At 46.6% G+C, this 18,814-nt stretch overlaps 6 protein-coding genes, besides 1 other annotated feature; 3 read left to right on the top strand and 3 right to left on the bottom strand.

The window, feature by feature from the left end:
• Positions 1–1,294: 1,294 nt before the first annotated feature.
• Positions 1,295–2,028, top strand: FFUJ_02577 (uncharacterized protein; the record flags this gene model as incomplete). XM_023574324.1 has 5 exons in its annotated part: positions 1,295–1,377; positions 1,433–1,519; positions 1,570–1,707; positions 1,762–1,843; positions 1,912–2,028. The coding sequence occupies 5 exons, from the start codon at positions 1,295–1,297 to the stop codon at positions 2,026–2,028; spliced, it is 507 nt and encodes a 168-aa protein (XP_023427700.1).
• Positions 2,029–2,315: 287 nt separating this feature from the next.
• FFUJ_02576 (retrotransposon HobS hobase) lies at positions 2,316–5,894 on the bottom strand (the record flags this gene model as incomplete). The annotated part of the gene is made up of 1 exon (XM_023574323.1): positions 2,316–5,894. The coding sequence occupies one exon, from the start codon at positions 5,892–5,894 to the stop codon at positions 2,316–2,318; it is 3,579 nt and encodes a 1,192-aa protein (XP_023428868.1).
• A 45-nt stretch (positions 5,895–5,939) lies between these two features.
• FFUJ_02575 (uncharacterized protein) lies at positions 5,940–7,133 on the bottom strand (the record flags this gene model as incomplete). Its single annotated transcript, XM_023574322.1, has 1 exon — positions 5,940–7,133. One exon carries the CDS (start codon positions 7,131–7,133, stop codon positions 5,940–5,942), a length of 1,194 nt encoding a protein of 397 aa, XP_023428779.1.
• A 427-nt stretch (positions 7,134–7,560) lies between these two features.
• Positions 7,561–7,632, bottom strand: a tRNA (tRNA-Met).
• Positions 7,633–9,630: 1,998 nt separating this feature from the next.
• On the top strand, positions 9,631–14,393 carry FFUJ_02574 (probable ATP-binding multidrug cassette transport protein; the record flags this gene model as incomplete). XM_023574321.1 has 3 exons in its annotated part: positions 9,631–13,755; positions 13,815–14,172; positions 14,224–14,393. The coding sequence occupies 3 exons, from the start codon at positions 9,631–9,633 to the stop codon at positions 14,391–14,393; spliced, it is 4,653 nt and encodes a 1,550-aa protein (XP_023427699.1).
• Positions 14,394–14,636: 243 nt separating this feature from the next.
• On the bottom strand, positions 14,637–15,619 carry FFUJ_02573 (related to URE2-nitrogen catabolite repression regulator; the record flags this gene model as incomplete). XM_023574320.1 has 5 exons in its annotated part: positions 14,637–14,848; positions 14,904–15,071; positions 15,128–15,185; positions 15,243–15,467; positions 15,524–15,619. 5 exons carry the CDS (start codon positions 15,617–15,619, stop codon positions 14,637–14,639), a joined length of 759 nt encoding a protein of 252 aa, XP_023427698.1.
• Positions 15,620–16,276: 657 nt separating this feature from the next.
• Positions 16,277–17,933, top strand: FFUJ_02572 (uncharacterized protein; the record flags this gene model as incomplete). XM_023574319.1 has 4 exons in its annotated part: positions 16,277–16,670; positions 16,738–16,994; positions 17,051–17,172; positions 17,237–17,933. The coding sequence occupies 4 exons, from the start codon at positions 16,277–16,279 to the stop codon at positions 17,931–17,933; spliced, it is 1,470 nt and encodes a 489-aa protein (XP_023427697.1).
• Positions 17,934–18,814: the final 881 nt, after the last annotated feature.

Genomic DNA, 18,814 nt, shown 5'->3' with positions numbered 1-18,814 from the left:
AAAGCCAGTCTTATTAAAGTTCTAGATATTATCTAATTGGATACTATACTTTGCAATTATATTCTGTATAAGCCTAAACCAGCCGCGAATAATAGTTGGATCTTTGCATTTAGCTCTCTGATAGTCATATCTCCAAAATAAACGCGTCTTTAGCTCTGGTTGTCGCTTTATGAAGTTATAAGCCTAGCGCTTGCTGACAGGTGACGCATTGCGGTCAGCTAGCAGGGAATTGGCCATTTCTTCTATAAAACGCAGTCGCGAGGGAAATCCTCGCGAATCTAGGTCAAGAATAAATTGGACTATTATCTGCTTCTCTAGATTAGATAGTCTTTGCGATTTTGGGATAGAATCATGTCGTGACTGAATGCCATGATGGCGGCGACGTAAGGTCTCAAAGGGCACCTTATAGTTAGTTGCAGCCTGTCGTAAACTTAGTTTTGGGTTATTTTGAAGGGCCTGAAGGGCAAGAAGTATTCTAGCTTCATTTGAAGGCTGTGATATGTTGAGTTGTTGATAATTATCTGATTAAATAGAAATGTTGTAGGGTGAGGGATTTTTGACCTACTCACTTGGATGACTGTTGAACCGCTGATTGAATTGGTGCTTGATTGAGGTTATTTTTGCTATTCTGGCTAACTTGAAAAGCGGGGTAATTTAGTCACATAACCTTCTCTATAGGGAAATGAGGTTCCTTATCAGATAACGCACTGCCTCTTATCTTAGTGGGTTTAACATACCCCCCCAGATTTGCCAAATTTGGCTGATCTGAAGTTGCGTTTAATTAGAATGAAAACGAGTAGTCTTTGGAGGAAAACAAAGGTCCCTTCCTGAAAACGATACTCGTTTTAGGAAAATGAGAGTCGTTTTAAGAAAATGAGGTGTCCTTTCGTTATCTTGTACTCGTAGCCGGTCATTCCACTTTGAGTCTTGGTCGGTAGGTTTCCCAGATGAATTTCCAGAATTTTGAAAATGAGGTTTGATGGTGATTCAGGCTGGCGGTGTCTGGCACTGGCAGCTCAGAGAATAATAACCATACTGTTGCCCCATGATTCATTGCCTTAGTAAGCAAATGCAGCTCGTAGAAATGAATCTTATCTCTTGTTGTGAATTTCCTTCTCTTCTTTTCTCTTCAAGCTTCACCACCATCAATCGGTATGTGATATCTGCGCGCGCGCTGCGCTTGCGCTTCGCCATTTTGCTTTCTTTGAAAGGAGCCTCGTTACTGACTTTTGAGCAGCATTTCCAGATATATATTCTCCCGTGTCGCTTTTTCTTCTCCGTGCTCCGTTTCGCGATGCCTGACGATCCAGAAGGTTCGTCGGAGCTCTCCGACCCTCCCTCGTCCTCTGAGGAGGAGAGAGATGAAAACGCACCTCCGTAAGTATCAACGCAGTTCGTTTCATGGTTTCGAGGTGCTAAACATTTGATTTAGTCGTCGTCGCCGTGGTCCCTCGTCTCGCAAGCTCCGTAAGGCCCGCGAGAAGAAGCAGAAGGCTGCTGCTGCCGCAGCAAAACAAGTGTAAGTTTTCGAGCTTTGTTTTCAGGTTACGACTTGCGAATTAGTGCTAGCGATGCTGTTGAGAGATTTCCGCCCTGCCTTCCTTGCTTGAACAGTGCGACCGGTGGTCGCAGCGATGGGATTTGTTATGCTGTTCCTGGGCAACGTCGCTACGAGCGTTGCGTTGAGGGTGGCTCCTGCAAGAAGATGTACGAGTCTTGTTTCCTGGTTTTGACTCTCGTTTTCCTAACTTATTTGTATAGTCCCAAGCCTGCCTTGCCTGTCGCTCTCTACTTTCTCGACTACTGCCGCGCCCACCCCGGTCCTACCAAGGACCTTGAAAAAGTAAGCTGGCGCTTTGTTTTCTACTTTTGAGACTCTTTCTGACTTAGGTGATTTTGTAGGACGAGCAGAAGATCAAGGAGAAGCGCCGCATTGCGGCTAAGGTTATCCTCGATGGTATCGCCGACAACACCTTTCCTGATAAGCACGACATTCGCCTTCGCGAGGCGGGGGTGAACTTGGGTTAAGCGTTTCGTTTTTGTGTTTCGGGGCTCGTTTTCGTCGCGGCGCTAGGCGCCGTAGGTATTGCCTTCGGGCATTTCATGAATTGAACGTCTTTTCGGGGAAATGCCTCTCATTTCCTTTCTTTGTGAACTTGTGAATTTTTGTAAAACTTGAGACAGTCTATTTCCTTCAAGGTAAATTTGTGACGTTGTGGTTACTCTGTCAGTCTTCTGTAAGAAGTGTCGTTTCCCGAAAATGAGTTTCGTTTCCCGAAAAGGACCTTCATTTTCCTAAGAGGACTCTTGTTTTCCTAAATTTTCAACTCCTCTAGGATTTCCTCAATCGTTCTTTCCGCAGTAACCTTTTCTCTCCTCATTCGGATTTTCTCTTCAATATTCACAAGTCCAAATTGCTTGCAGCTTTCCTTTTGTGAGTGGCCCTGGAGTGCTTTGGTCATCCCGTCTGCAATCAATTCTGAACTTTGTTTATACTGAAGAGATAGGGTCTTTTGTTTTAGTTGTTCGCGCAGCCAATGGTTGTGTACATCCACATGCTTCAGTTTCGTCTTTAATTTTTGTAGTGGATTCTTCAAGAGGCCGATCGTTTGTTTATTGTCACAAAACAGTTGGAGATCGATCTGTCGAGTTTTTGAGCAGAGGACGAGGTGCATTTGGTCAATTGGCAGCTCGAGTTGTAGTCCTTGGAGGAGCCTTTTCTGAAATAGACCTTCCTTTGCTGCTTGTGAGAGTGCCAATAGCTCCGCTTCAGTTGTTGATGTCGTTACAGTGTCTTGTTTATTGGCTCGCCATCCTATTAGACCTCCGAAGAGTTTCATTGCATAGCCTTGAGAGCTTTTGCGGTCTAGGGAATTGTCTGCAAAAGATGCGTCACTGTGAACGTCGAACCCCTCTCCGGGACCAAACTCCAATGCATAGAAACGAGTGTCGTTTAGGTAATTGAAAACTCGATTCACCGCCTCCACATGTTTTTCGCTTGGGTTGGTCATAAAACGTGCCAGTCTTGATACTGCAAATGCGATGTCCGGCCGAGTAATTACACTGGCGTAGAGCAGTGACCCTATGGCCCTTCGATACCAGGCAGTTGTCTTGTAGCTGGCGGTGCCTTCATTAGGGAGGAGTTCTTCTTTTGACATTGGAGACGCGTTTGGCGTTTTTGAAGTGCTCTGTTCGCATATCTTTTCCACGTATGAGATTTGAGTTACCCAGATGTGCCTTGAGCTTCGATCTCGAATGATTTCCATTCCAAGGAACCATTGAAGCTCTTTTCCTCCAGTAAGTGTATACTTTCGTTGGAGTTGCTCAATAGCCTGAGAGGCACTCTTCTCATCTTCTCTCTTATATGCAAATACTATGTCGTCTACGTAGAAGAACATAAGGATATTCTCCTTCCGATAGCAACATGGTTCATTTGGGACTTGATTCCAGCCTTGAGCCTCGAGGGTATCTCCGAGGTCCATTTGCCACAAAAGAGGTGCGATGCGCAGACCGTAAAGTGCTTTGTGTAGGAGCAGTATTCGATCCTGTTTCTCACCACTCCGGTAACCGGGTGGCAGCTTCATGAATACATTGCTTTGCAGTTTTGCATTTACAAACGCATTCACTGCATCGTACTGCAGGAGCTCTAGGTCATATTTTGCAGCAATTGCTATAAGCGTCCTGAATGACTTTCCAGCAAGGGTAGCAGCATATGTATCATCTGTGCTTGACTTATACTGTTGGTCTCCTCGAACTACAAGCCTTGCCTTGCATTTTCGCAGGTACCCATGTTTGTCAAACTTATATGTGAAGACCCACATACAGTCAAGTACTTGCGAGTCTCCAATTCGGGGATCAAGCCTCGAAATCTCTGACCATGATCGCATCTGCTTATGACTCTCCAGATGGTCCTTTTGCGCTTGTTTGAACTCCTCCTCGAACCGGTGACCGGTGAGACTTCCAAAAGAGCTTGGAGCCGGTGGCAGATTCCTCCGATGGAGTCTCTCCTTGTCTGGAACGAGGTTCATATGGCTCTTTTGCGCTTCCCATCTGGGCTTCAGTCTTCCGCGGATGTATCTGCTCCTCGTTGCCTTTGTTATCAGCTTTCCTTCTTGCTTTGCAATTGGTACAGCCATTGTTCCGGCGTTGAAGGCTTGATTGAGGATTTTCAGGTCCACGTCAAGTCCTTCTTTTCTTGCAGGTGACTGTATTCCAATTTGTGCTAAGAAGCTTGAAAATGGGCTTTCTGGAGGAGTAGGTAAGAGCTCGAATCGAGCTTGAGTGTACTTTGTACCATCGTCTTCTTGATCCTCTGTTGGCTCTGCCTCTTCTGTAGGCAAGTCGTCAATCAGATTTTCGAGAGTCGATTCTTGGCTTTCAAGCTCGTCTGGGCCCTGAACAGGTTCCAAGACCTGATCGATTTGCTCAGTGTTCATAAGTGATTGCAATCTCACTTGTAATTCTTCTAGGGTTTCTTCCCCGATCGTTTCTGTCACCTGTAACTCGTTAGCGCTGAAGAATTCTTCCTCATTAAAGATAGCATCTCTAGTGATATATATCTTATTAGTCAGGGGGTTCCAGATCCGAAAGATGTTTTGTGAGTTATATCCCACAAGGTATCCGATCCACGCTTTTGGGTTTGTTCTTGATTGTAGGCGTTTATCCTTCTGCTGAGCTGACTTTGTCATCGCAAAGGCTTTGCATCCAATCATTTTCATATGCCCAATACGAGGTTGGATGTAGTTTTGCGAGCTTTGAATCGCAGAAAAGAAGCTTTCGTACGGAGTCTTCCATTGAAGTCCTTGTTTTGGGGTTCGATTCAGGAGATAGACTGCGGTGCGCATAATTTCAGGCCATAGGCCAGAGGGTAATTTGCTGTCGATAATGAGTAACCGCACTTTTTCTTTCACTACCCCCCCAGAACGCTCGCCAGAGCCGTTCTGTTGTTGTGTGCGTGGTGCACTTTCTTCCACTTGGATACCCTTGTTTTCGAGCCATGCGCGGGTCAATCCGCCTTTTCGCAGCTCGTTATCTGTTTCGATGATTCGTAGTTTGATGTTGTACATTGTTTCAAGCATCTGGGTAAAGTGTTTTAGCATTGACAGAAGGTTCTCATCATATCGATTGGTGAAATAATAGTCCCAACAGAGACCTGATTGACGATCTGTAATTATTCCGCATGACGAGTACTGGTGTAATCCTGGAGGATAGTCGTGAAAGTCAATTGAGACTCTCTCTCCTGGATTCGAGTTTCGTATCCGAGGTTCGCGTCTCTCTTGCCTCTTCATCTTTCCCAATCCGCATACGTCACATTCGATTGTAGACGGTCCCTTGATTCTCGCTCCTATGGTATGATTCACAAGGTGTTCAAGACTTCGAGGGCCTGGGTGTCCTAATCGGCGATGCCATGTCATGGCCCTTGCGTTGTTTGGCTTTTTCGCAGTCCATGAGTTGTATTGCAGGTGCCTAGTTGGAAACGCGGCTTGTTTCCCGGTTTTGGGAATGTAACTCATTACATATTGGTCGTGTTTAAGCATTAATTTGCATAGTGCCTGACCACCTATGTGTCTGATCACATCTGAGTTATTGCGCTGGTCCCACCAGTACCCAATTTGGCGTAACCTCCTCAGGGATATAAGGTTAGTGCCCATTTCTGGACAGTATGCAACGCCCTTCAAAACGAGCTTTTGAGGCTCATTTTCCAGGTTGCATACTTCTAGTTGTACTTCCCCATATCCTAGGATTGGTAGCCATCTTGACCCTGCAAAGACGCCATCCCCTGCTGTTGCGATCCCTAGTTTCTTGAACCTTTTGGCACTGTTGAAGATATGTATTGTAGTACCTGAGTCCAGTATGGCCGAGGTTTGTAACGGGTAATCGCTGCTCTTTATCATGAATGCAGCTGTCTTCTCTGAGATCACTGGCTGAAACCTCGATAGTCAATCCGACTTCTCTTTTGAGTCTTGTTTCTCCTGCTGGAGTTTCTCAAACAGTTCTCGAACTTCCTTCTTGTCCTCAAGCCGTTGTTCCCAGAGATCAAGCTGACGTTGTGATGTAGGGTATTTCTTTGGGGCCTTCTCAGGGAACGCCACCCAGCAAGATGTCGTGTTGGCGTTCTTGTGCTTCTTCTCGCATAATATACACAATTCTAACTCTATAGAAGCCCGAGGTCGTTTTGCTGATCCTTCTCTGCCTGGGCTTATCTTGGTTTCTCCCGTTGATGATCTGCTTCGCTTCCTTATTTCTGGGGAGGAGTCTTGAAACGTGGTTTTGAAGCTCCCTTTTGCCACCTGATTTCTAGGATTGCGATCGCTTCTCCTCTTCATTGATTGAATTTCCTGGCGAAATTGTGCAGAGAAAGTTAGCGGAAGGTAGGTGCCTGCTTCAATTGCATCCTTATTCTGTCCTTGTTCAATTCGCAAGAATATCCTAAATTGAACATCCAGATTCTGCTGTAGATCCTCAAACCATGTATTTGAGTGTTGTGCTTCTGCGACCCCTCTGAGCTTTGCAATTCTCATTGCCTTTTCCCATGAGGTAATCCAATCTTCCCAGTTGGTTCGACTGTTTGAAGCCAATTTTAGCAGCTCAAAATACTGTTTTCGAGCTTGTTTTCTCCTTAGCGCATCGTCGATCCCACACGCAGCTTTCAGGTTCGTATAGAACATCGAAATATTGTCATGCTGTGTGGATTCGTTCATCGCAGGGGAGCATGTTTCGACGTAGTGTGGATTGATCTTTTCAATCATCCAATTAAGGACATTCCTGATTCCATCCGCTTGCTTATTATATCTATCAAGATCGCTCTTATATATTGCCATCGATGCCTTGTATGCCTCTTGATCCTCAGGCACAAGTTCGACGTACGATGTGGCTGGATCCGACGATCTGACTGTAGACTGAGAGGAATTCGTGGAGCGGGAACGAGCTTCGTTTTGCTCTCGCGCGAGGTAGTCGCTGAACTCAGGCCTCCTTGGCTCTGTGATCCTTTTGTCTATGAACTGAGCAGGGGTATTGAGCCTTCCCAGTTCGTAGACGCGTTCAGCGGAGACTTTCATAATGTATGATTGCTCAAAGGAGTCCCAGTCAGCGGGTCCATTTAGAAGGTATCCTTTTCCGGTCGATGGAGGCATGTTGGATAGATGTTATTGGTTTCTTTCGAAAGCGGTTCGTTTTGTCGATTAGCGACTCGTTATTGGTAGTTACAGCTGTACAGTTGTGTACGACTCTGAGACTCTTAATTGTTGAACCGCTGATTGAATTGGTGCTTGATTGAGGTTATTTTTGCTATTCTGGCTAACTTGAAAAGCGGGGTAATTTAGTCACATAACCTTCTCTATAGGGAAATGAGGTTCCTTATCAGATAACGCACTGCCTCTTATCTTAGTGGGTTTAACATGACCCACTCACTTATCAACCACGTTATTTAAAGTAAATATATTTATAAAATTATTATACTTTTTAATAAGCAATAAAACTATTATTAAAAAGAAATTATAAAAATACAGCTTATAATGCTAAGCTTGAAATTGGAAAAATTATAGTAAAAAAAGCTATCTTTAGCAGTTACTGGTTTCGATCCAGTGACCTCCGGGTTATGAGCCCGGCGCGCTTCCACTGCGCCAAACTGCTTTCCTGATGTAAAGTTCCGAGTCTTTTAAGATATATAGCTCTATTTAAGCGTGACTCACTGAGCAACCTTAGAGTCACCAGTAACATCACACCACTGGAGGATGGAGAACATAAAGAGTTACCGAATAGTTGAAGCAAGAGTCAAAGAAATTATCTAGTTGATTCTCCGAATAGCACAGTAACGTTGATCCCCGTTGCGTAGAGTTGGATGCCAGTTTGGCCGACAATCCAAATCTAACGTTCTCCGCAGCTTCTCACAATGAGCCCTCGGCCGACATCAGGGAATTCTTCATTTCATACAATTCGAATCATATCACGCAATATTACCATAGATGTTTTTTTATATATTTTTTATATTTTTTTTAGCTGCAATTGCGAGTCATTAGACCGAGAGCTGTAGGACGCTGTAGCACAGCTGTTGAATGTTCTCAGGTCAAGCTCTACCGTTGAACAAGGAGTCACCAGCACATAAGTCGAGGAAGATATGCCTTAGGTCTCTAGATGTCATTAAGTCTTTGCGTAAATCCAGAAACGTGCCCAAAGCTGTTGAACCCTTCTCAAACACGCACTATGAACAATAAAAGTACGCATACTCATGAGCCTTCAGTCCGGTATCATGAAAGGACTCGATTCACTTACGATGTGAAAAGCAACCTCAGTCATTAGGCTTAAAATTGCATGGACCAGTCGGTAACACGCGCAAGGCTGCAAAAGAACCACTTAGATTGAATCAAGACGTAGCTAGCATGCCGTCTTACTGATGCAGCACTGGTACATACCACCACGTCTGGGGAGCTGTGCGCATGCCTGCAACAGCGAGTATTCGACCGACTTCATCCAGTACTCACGGACGAGCTATCTTTAGCATGTGAAAAGGGTCCGATTCAAAGCTGACTTTGTAATCAGAGGCAGCTCCCTTGAGGACGAATGTGGATATTGGAGAGCTCTAGCAGCTATGGTGGAGGACCCCTACAATGTCCCTCTTCCCTCACATTATTAACCGATAACGTTGGGGGAGGCTCTGTGCTTATGTGCATTGCATTGGTAGCGTTAATCGACGTTCCACAACGGTCTTGGCAAGCCGTTTGCTCGCTTTGATTACCAATACAAAACATCCATCCATCAATGTTCTCATTTCAGAAACAGTTCACAAAGAGCAGAGCAAATTACTGTGACTCTTACGGCGTAAACAGTTCCACTTTCTTGTAATACTGGAAGCATCCGACAAGCCCGGAGACGACTCTTATACGCGTTCACTGGTTCAGGTACCCGAGCTTTAGGTGTATGACACAATGCAACAGTGAAAGATGGATGGAATTCAGAGTTTGAGGCGCTAAAATCCGATGGATTACGCTGCAATGTCCGGCCGGGAGAAGGGATCTGCGACTTGGCATGAATCTGTTAAAGTAAAATCTATGGGGCCTTATCTCAGATCCCGAGTCAGCAACTCCACAAACTCCATAACGTTAGGCACAAAGATTCGGAAACAAGCTAAACTCCATGAGCTCAGCAGTCTGCAGCACATCCACACGCTAACTGAGCTCTGGAGAAGTGACAGAGAAGAATGGTTGACACTATTGCCTGTTACGGTTAACAACTGAGCAGGTTATTTTGGATACTCTTCGTCTAAATCCCTTCCATCTCCCTTAGCGTACCGGAGACACTCTTTACGTCACCCCGGAGGGAAAAAAAAAGGTGGCATAACTAGGGGTCATTATAAATACAATTATTCTCAGGATTGAGGCGTTGAGAAGTCATCATTGCGTGCTACAAAAGCTCCTGCCTGTCCTGCAGCTCTCCGTTGTGAAGCTTATCTTCACCGGTCTTTCTTCTTTCATAGCCAAACACTTGATAGGACAGACCTACAGAGATAATAACTGCATACAAATATCAACGCGGTGCCGCTCACCGGCTGCACGTCATAGTCTGTTCCCTAATAACTACAAACTACCCAGCTTTTCTTTATTTATTTTTTAATCTCGTACAATCGCCGTCAACATGTTGGGAAACACAGTAGACGGCGATGCTCTTCGCCGCACGCAATCTTCTATGTGGCAACAGCAACAACAACCCATTTCTCAACAAACTGTTGAAGGTGGACAACATAATCCTACAAGCAGCAGCTCCTCCGAATCAGGTGTCGTCCAAGAAGGAAAATGGGGTGAGCGTGGACAGGAAGATGTCACTGCTCAAGAGGCCATGCAAGAATTCGAGTCTCTACGTCACAACTTGATGAGCCTACACAAGACAAGAACGACAGACACGCACGCAAGCAAAGCTCAGAGTAGACGGACGAGTACTGCTGCTCGAGCTCGGTCAGAGAAACATGAACATGAACATGATGACGATGATGGTTCCAAGACCGATGTAGAAGCTGGCCCTGAAGAGAGTGAGGGCTTCGAACTCGGCCGCTTCATGCGAGAAGGCCATTTCGAAAAGCGCTCCGAGGAAGAAGGATCTTTGAAGAGAGTTGGTGTTGTGTATGAGAACCTCACTGTCAAAGGCGTCGGAAGCACAGCAACTTTTGTTCGAACCGTACCCGATGCTATCCTTGGTACATTCGGCCCCGATCTCTACAATGTCCTCACCAGATACTTTCCTTCTATCCGGATTGGAAAGCCACCAACCCGAACACTCATTAACGACTTCACCGGATGCGTTCGTGATGGCGAGATGATGCTCGTCTTGGGGCGACCTGGCGCTGGGTGCAGTACCTTCCTCAAAGCTATCAGCAACAACCGCGAATCATATGCTGCCGTCGAGGGAGAAGTTTCGTACAGCGGTATCTCTGCTGCTGAGCAGAAAAAGCACTACAGGGGCGAGGTCAACTACAACGGCGAAGACGATGTTCACTTTGCTACTCTGAGCGTGTGGAAGACTCTCGCTTTTGCGCTTACCAACAAGACAAAAATCAAGGAGAAGGCCGATATTCCGGTTATCGTGGATGCTCTCATGAAAATGTTTGGTATCAGTCATACAAGAGATACCGTGGTTGGTGATGACTTCACTCGAGGTGTCTCCGGCGGTGAACGAAAGCGAGTTTCAATTGCAGAAACACTGGCCTCCAAGTCTACCGTTATGGCATGGGATAACTCTACTCGAGGATTAGACGCATCGACCGCCCTCGACTACGCACGATCTCTGCGTATCATGACAGATATTAGCAACCGAACCACCCTCGTAACCTTGTACCAGGCGGGAGAGGGAATTTACGAGTTGATGGATAAGGTTCTGGTCATCGATCAAGGCCGACAGATCTTCTCCGGACCTGCCAACAAGGCAAAGCAGTATTTCATTGATCTTGGATTCGAATGTCCCGAACGACAGACGACAGCAGACTTCTTGACTGCCGTCACCGATCCGGCCGAACGACGCTTCCGACCCGGGTTTGAACACCGCGCTCCCCGAACACCAGAAGAGCTTGAGTCGGCTTTCAGGAACTCACCACATTATCAAGAGCTCCTGGCTGATGTTGCTGCATATAAGGAGGCTCTTCACCAGTCTGACTACCAAGACGCCAAGAGGTTCCAGGGGGCCGTCCAGGAGTCGAAGTCAAAGCACGTCTCCGACAAGTCACCTTACACCATCTCATTCCCTCGGCAAGTGCTTGCTTGCACCAAGCGAGAAGCTTGGCTCCTGTTCGGCGATACCACAACACTCTGGACAAAGCTCTTCATCATCATCTCCAACGGTTTCATTGTTGGATCTCTCTTCTACGGGCAGACTGAGGATACTGCAAGTGCTTTCAGTCGTGGCGGTACCATCTTCTTCTCGATTCTCTTCTTGGGCTGGCTTCAGCTTTCTGAGCTCATGAAGGCTGTGTCGGGGCGCGCCGTAGTTGCCCGACACCACGACTATGCTTTCTATCGTCCTTCTGCTGTTTCCCTTGCTCGCGTTCTGCTCGACTTCCCTGTTATCGCTGTCCAGGTGTGCATCTTTGGTCTTATCATGTACTTCATGACTGGGCTTGATGTAGATGTATCAAAGTTCTGGATCTACATGCTCTTCGTTTATACCACAACCATCATGGTCACAGCCCTGTATCGCATGTTTGCCAGTTTATCCCCAGAGATTGACACAGCTGTGCGATTTTCGGGAATCTCTCTCAACCTGCTCATCATTTACACCGGATATGTCATCCCCAAGACTCAGTTGTTGAAGGATTATATCTGGTTCGGCTGGTTGTACTGGATCAACCCCATCAGCTACAGTTTTGAGGCTGTCTTGACCAACGAGCTGTCCGATAGAATTATGGAATGTGCTCCCTCCCAGCTAGTTCCTCAGGGACCCGGAGTCCAGTCTGGATATCAGGGGTGTGCTATTAGCGGAGCTACAGTCAATGCGCAGTCAGTCTCGGGAAGCGATTATCTACAGGCTACCTACAACTACAGCCGATCAAACCTATGGCGAAACTTTGGCGTTGTAATTGCTTTTGCTGTTCTCTATATCCTCGTCACGGTATTGGCAACAGAGATGGTCAGCTTCACACAAGGTGGTGGTGGTGCCCTGATCTTCAAGAAGAGTCGCAAAGCTAAGGAACAAGCACGCAAAGCCGAAGCCCCAGTCGATGACGAGAAAGTCGTTGGAAATGGCACCAGCAGCTCTTCCGGCGTTGTCGCCGACCCCAGCCCCGGCAGTGAAGACGAAGCCTTGGAACAAATTACCGACAGCGAGTCTATATTCACATGGCGTGATATCGAGTATACAGTTCCATATCTCGGTGGTGAGAAGAAACTTCTGAACAAGGTCAGCGGATACGCTAAGCCTGGTGTCATGGTCGCCCTTATGGGAGCTTCGGGTGCTGGCAAGACCACACTTCTCAACATTCTCTCCCAGCGTACAAGCATTGGGGTCGTTACAGGCGAGATGCTTGTCGATGGACGATCTCTTGGCGCTGACTTCCAGAGAAACACTGGATTCTGCCTTCAGGGTGACCTGCACGATACAACCCAAACCGTGAGAGAGGCCATTGAGTTCTCTGCCATCCTGCGACAGGACAAATCTGTCAGCCGTGCTGACAAGCTTGCGTACGTGGACAAGATTATCGACCTGCTGGAGCTCAATGACCTACAAGATGCCGTTATCATGTGTCTCGGAGTGGAACAGCGTAAGCGTCTTACCATCGGCGTTGAATTGGCGGCCAAGCCTTCACTGCTTCTCTTCCTTGATGAGCCCACTTCTGGTCTTGACTCACAGTCTGCCTACTCCATTGTCCGTTTCCTCCGAAAGTTGAGCCGCGCTGGTCAGGCGATCATCTGCACCATTCACCAGCCGAGCTCTGTTCTTATTCAGCAGTTTGATATGGTCCTTGCTCTAAACCCTGGAGGTAACACATTCTACTTTGGCTCTATGGGTGAGAACGGAGAAGACGTCATCAAGTACTTCTCAGACCGCGGTGCTCTCTGCCCTCCTAACAAGAACGTCGCTGAATTCATTCTTGAGACTGCTGCACGACCTCACAGGCGTCCTGACGGCACCAAAGTTGACTGGAATCAGGAGTGGGTCGAAAGTGAGGAAGCTCAAAAAGTGCTTGAAGAAATTGATGGTCTCAAACGAGTTCGAAGTTCCGCAACCGAGGGGGTAGCTTCTTCAAACAAGGAGAACTCTGAATTTGCAGCACCAACTTGGCTTCAGACGGTCGAGTTGACCAAGCGTATGTTCCGACAACACTGGCGCGACCCCTCTTACATCTATGGAAAGTTCTTCATTGCGGTCATCTTTGGCATCTTCAATGGCTTCACCTTCTGGAAACTTGGCTACACGATGCAAGACATGCAGAACCGCATGTTCACATGCTTCTTGATCGTGACAGTTCCCCCCACCATCGTCAATGGTGTCGTCCCAAAGTTTTTTACCAACATGGCGCTTTGGCAAGCCCGAGAATATCCTTCTCGTATCTACGGATGGTTTGCTTTCTGTACTGCCAACATTGTTTCTGATATCCCAGCGGCCGTAGTGTCAGCAGTGTTGTACTTTGTGTTGTGGTACTGGCCCACTGGACTTCCGACCGAGAGCTCTGTTTCAGGCTATACGTTCCTGATGACTCTTCTCATCTTCCTCTTCATGACAAGCTGGGGACAATGGATCTGCGCCTTTGCCCCCAGCTTCACCGTTATCTCCAATGTTAGTTCTGCCCCAAGTTCTGCCCTCGATAATATATCTTTTTGTACTAATAGCCTTAGGTCCTGCCCTTCTTCTTTGTCATGTTCGGCTTGTTCAACGGTGTTGTTCGCCCATATGCCTCACTTCCTGTCTTCTGGAGGTTCTGGATGTACTACGCCAACCCCTCTACATACTGGATTGGAGGCATTCTGGCAGCAACTCTTGATGGCACTCCAGTGGAATGTTCGTCCGAAGAGACTGCCAAGTTTGACGCTCCCCCAGGACAAACATGTCAAGAATATGCAGGAGCATTTGCAGATTCCGCCGGAGGATACCTCCTCAATCCCAACGCCACGAGTGCTTGCGAGTTCTGCCCAATGTCTTCTGGTAACGATTATCTAGCGTCACTCAATATTGATGCGAGTGACAAGTGGAGAGGTATGCTGATCTAACGAAGCCGTATTGACACAATGTACTAACATACTGCAGATTTTGGCATCTTCCTAGCATTCTGTGTGTCCAACTGGATGCTCGTTTACTTCTTTATTTACACGGTCCGTGTTCGGGGATGGAGCTTTGGCTTTGGAACGATCTTTGGAGGGTTGGGCAAGTTGGTTGATCTGATCAAGAAGCCATTTCAGCGAAAGAAGGAGGACTAGGAGATTGATTTAGCGAATGCAATTTAGAAAGAAGATGGAAAAGTACCAGCGAGTATTTGAGATACAATAGACAAATCGGGCTAGCAAACGAAGGATCGTATAGCTCTTAATACTACATCTAATATGAGTTCCTCATACTCTTCAGCATTAACTGTGACATATTCTCTCTGCCGAATGTACCCCAGAACAAAGTATGTTGAAGTAGAATCTCATCTATCCAACCCTTCCCAAAAGGCTCACTCATCACTCAGCATCACGCTTCATAGCCTCCTGAACCCAACCCGATCTCTCCCTCCCCAGCTTCTTGAGCTCTTCGTCGGGCAACTCATTGAGCTGGAGGTAAATATGAGGAGTGGGCACATTGCGTCCTTTCTCAAAACCAGGACGTTCAAGTAGCCTGTACATCCAGTTCTTGACGTGAGGAAACTCGTCAATCTGGGAGAGGCCACTGTACTCTGCAGGTGGAAATTAGCTGCCTGAATGTACACAATCCCTGAGTGAAATGCTTACTGTATGCGGTAGTCCATGGCCAAATGGCGATGTCGGCGACGCTGAGATGATCGCCCACGAGATATCCAGATGGATTTTCTGCAAGGGCCTTGTCCATCGTTCGGTAGAGGCGGCGCGTTTCGTTGACGTATCGGTTCAGGGCATAGGGATAATCACCAAAAGCAGACACTGTGTATATCAGATTATTTACTCCTTTTTATCTTGCCTCAATACTTTGAACGCACTCTCAAAGTGGTTTGCCTGGCCTTGCATAGGGCCGAGACCACTGACTTGCCAAAAGAGCTATGGTGGCTTCGATTAGATATCTCTTCAGGAGTAACTCGTAGGTATCGGGCTTACCCAGCTCGTCATCTGCCAGAACTCTTTGGTACCACGGGGATACGAGATCTTGTGGTCCTTGTCATACCGTTCCACAAGATACTGCAAGATGGCACCACTTTCCCAGATCTTGAGTTCGTTTCCATGCTCGTCTTTGTCGACGATGGCTGGGATACGACCGTTTGGGTTGATGTCAAGAAACCACTCCTCTTTCTGTTCATGTTCGAATAGTTTGATTGTACGAGCCTAAATATAGACTACGTGAGAAGTAGACATAAATGTTTTGGGATTAGGGTTCGTACATTGTACTTCAAGCCCAGTTCCTCAAGTGCAATGGAGATCTTGAGTGGGTTAGGAGTGCCTTCGCAGTAAAGAGTGATCGTATTCTCGGCTGACATGGTGATGTAGGGTCCAAAACTGAGCAAATATATGATGATAATTAGAGGTCAAATGCTGATGCTTCTCCTTTGCGGACGGCTCTTGGTTCATATTTATACACATCATATTCTCCCACCTCTAAAAGATTCCGCGTACACAAGTCGAGATCATTATTCATCATTCATCATTCTTGCCTACATATAACCAAAAGAAATCATGTTTCATAACTTCTTGTACTCTAAAGGGTTCATGGCATCACAAAAGAGGCTTAGAAGGATGAGGATCTGCTGCGTCACAGCCTTCTACTTGATCACAATTGCAGTTGGTCAGTTGCCAAAGAAGGGAAATGGTAAATCAAAAACGGTAAAGAGGTAGTAAGAATACTTGTACGTATGCCTGAAACGGTAAATGGTATACGGGAAAAGGTAAGGATCTATGTTCTGCGCTATTGCTTGGAACCTGTGTGTGATTATCAATCTGGTCAGCTTCCGCGGAGCCTTTGAAATCAGACGCCCAAGACAAAGACACTCAACTTGCAGTGGGCCTTGTTTGGCTTTGATGACCTTAGAATCTAGCCTCCGACGTTAAATTGACTGAAACCACTGTTTGCATGTTTCCTTCAGTCCAATTCCCCCGACCCTTTGTCTTGCGACAGACACATGTTTAGTGGTGTCACGATGACAGGGATGGATAAGCCTTCGGAGACGAAACGACTCCTCTTTATTAATACCAATGAAAATGATTTCCATTCACGTAGAAGTCGCCATAAGTCAATTGATTCCGAGGCTCGTCGGCATGTTATGCTTGATATTGGCCGGGCCCGACAAAAGCCTTCAAAGGACCGCCGGTTTGTCACCCTGACATGGCAGGCACAAAAGGACACAGGCAAACAAGAAAGTCCAAAGAGAAGACACCATGGTCTTTTTAAAACACCCGAGAAGTTCCAGGTCACAATGAGCACACCTACGTTGTATGCATTCGCTGTCTTCGAGAGGGAATGGGGAGAGGATTCGTTCTCGGCATACGGTTTTACTCTTATCATGACCACGGGGCAAAATGCGATGAGCGGCAGTGAGTGAACCCAAGTCCTGTTATAATCCATCGAGGTATCTTGGACGTACTGAACCTGGGTATACAGCGTATTTGACAAATACGTTTTGGTCCCCTTTCGCCTTCAGGAAGTCTGCCTTTCTGAAGCACTACCAGCAAATCTTTAGTTCACCAGAGGTTCTTGTCCCATTATACCGTCAATCATCTTTAGAACTCAAGGCAATGGCGCTGGAGCGCTCACTGATGACAATTCAGTGTATCGAGTCCAGACTTGCAAGCTCTGATACAAGTTGGGCAACATCAGACAGCGTTATTAGTGCTGTTCTGGCACTGATCTGCTACAATGTAAGTGCCGTACATATATGTAATGCTTCTTGGTCATGTAACTGAAATTATGTTAGTTTTCCAACCTAGATTTCGACCAAGCGATGGTTCACATCAGGGGTATTTGGATGGTGATTGAGGCCAGGGGCGGCATTTCTACTGTAGAGAATAACCAGGACCTATTCCTCATGGTATCATGGTAAGTGCGAAGTCCTCCTGCTACTTGGACCGTTAAATTCATCAGCGACTCAATGGTCCTCCAGGGTCGACATCACGGCAGCACTTCTGCATAACACGAAACCCTTATTTCCACTACCCATGAGGATGAACGCATCTGTTCGCCCAGGCCTGAGTACGCTCCCAGATCCGCTTTTTTGCCTCCTTGACGGCTATGCATTGTATGATGAGCGCTTTCTTGCGGTTCTTGCATGTATGGGAGACTTGAATTCACTTGCCACATTCCTCCGGACCGGCGAGATGACTAAGGGCGATGCCATCTGGAGTGATGGAGAGCAAATTAATCTCCTTTTGAATCCCATTGCGCATGACTTGTTAAACCAACAACTATCGGAACCTTCGCAGTCTAATACACCTTTCGAAATGATCTTGAAGTCACTTCGGCTTGGGGCTATCATCTGGATCATACAGACGAAGCGAAGGTGCCGCTCTTATCCCGGCACTGCTCAAACACATATCACATCGCTCCTCAGAATACTATCAAAGGATGCAGAAGCTGATTCTCCATGGAACTGCCGTGCAGACCTGCAGGTTGTTCGTCTCTGGCTCCTGGTTCTCTGCAGTGTCAGCGAACCGAGTGGCCAGGACTATGCGACCTTGATGCAAATAATAGCTTCCGAAATGAAAGAACTGGACCTTGTGACTTGGATCCAGCTTGTTTCTGTCATACAAGGAATGCCCTGGATCTACTCGAGGAACGTGCCAGACGTGAGCATCTCGTGATGCTAGTTCAGGGGTATATTGGAACCGTTTCTCTTTGCCCTCAGACCATGTGGTACTAGGTACTAAGTCAATGATCTAGGGCTCATGGTATATACTGACCGTGAATCGCTGTCATATCTATTGTATGACGTGGCAGCTCATTCACTGATGCGTTCCTGAGAAACAAAAACCCCCAAAATTCATACCATCGTTGCATCTTGATGCATCCTTTTCCTTCCGTTGCTCTGTAGTTGTTTCTCTACTTTCTCAGCTTCTCTATATAATCCTCGTTCGTTCCATTCTCTCCTCTGATTTCTTCCCTCGCATCCTTTCATTCACACATTCAAGCTTCACGGGTGTGTTGGATCCCAGCCTCTCGGGACTCAGACGATAAAACGCTTCAAGGTACTTATATTTTGCTCAAAGTCTCGATGGCTCGCCGTATGTAAATGTGTGCGTGACAGCAGATGACTTTTGATGGCTAGCGTATCCAATGCGCCAAAACATCTAATATTTAGGTAGTGATATACTGTAGTAGCTTAGTCCAAAGGTCCACTTAGTAAATACTAAACTTGCCTAAACTTGCCTAAACTTATCCTAAGCTTGCCTAAACTTATCCTAAGCTTACCTAAATCTTTTTATTGCCGCCAATACTGGCTGTTGGTTTTATGCCACGTGATCGTAGGTAGCTTATGCACAATATCTGAGGCTTTTTCTTGTATAAGTGCGATTGTCGTCTTGAGCAGTGTTCGCTCTACCTCCAGCTAGACTGAGAAGCGTTATACGACGTTCGAGGGAGAGGAAGGCATGAGGAACTTCATACACAACCGTTTCTCTGCCCTTATTCACGGTGCGAGCCAAGGTTCGAAACCTGCCATGAAGCGTTGAAGGACGCGGAAAGG

Source organism: Fusarium fujikuroi, chromosome FFUJ_chr03 (assembly GCF_900079805.1).
Source record: "Fusarium fujikuroi IMI 58289 draft genome, chromosome FFUJ_chr03".
In the NCBI taxonomy this organism is placed as follows: domain Eukaryota; kingdom Fungi; phylum Ascomycota; class Sordariomycetes; order Hypocreales; family Nectriaceae; genus Fusarium; species Fusarium fujikuroi.
Note: the sequence above shows the minus strand (reverse complement) of the source record. Positions and strands in the feature narration are given on the sequence as shown.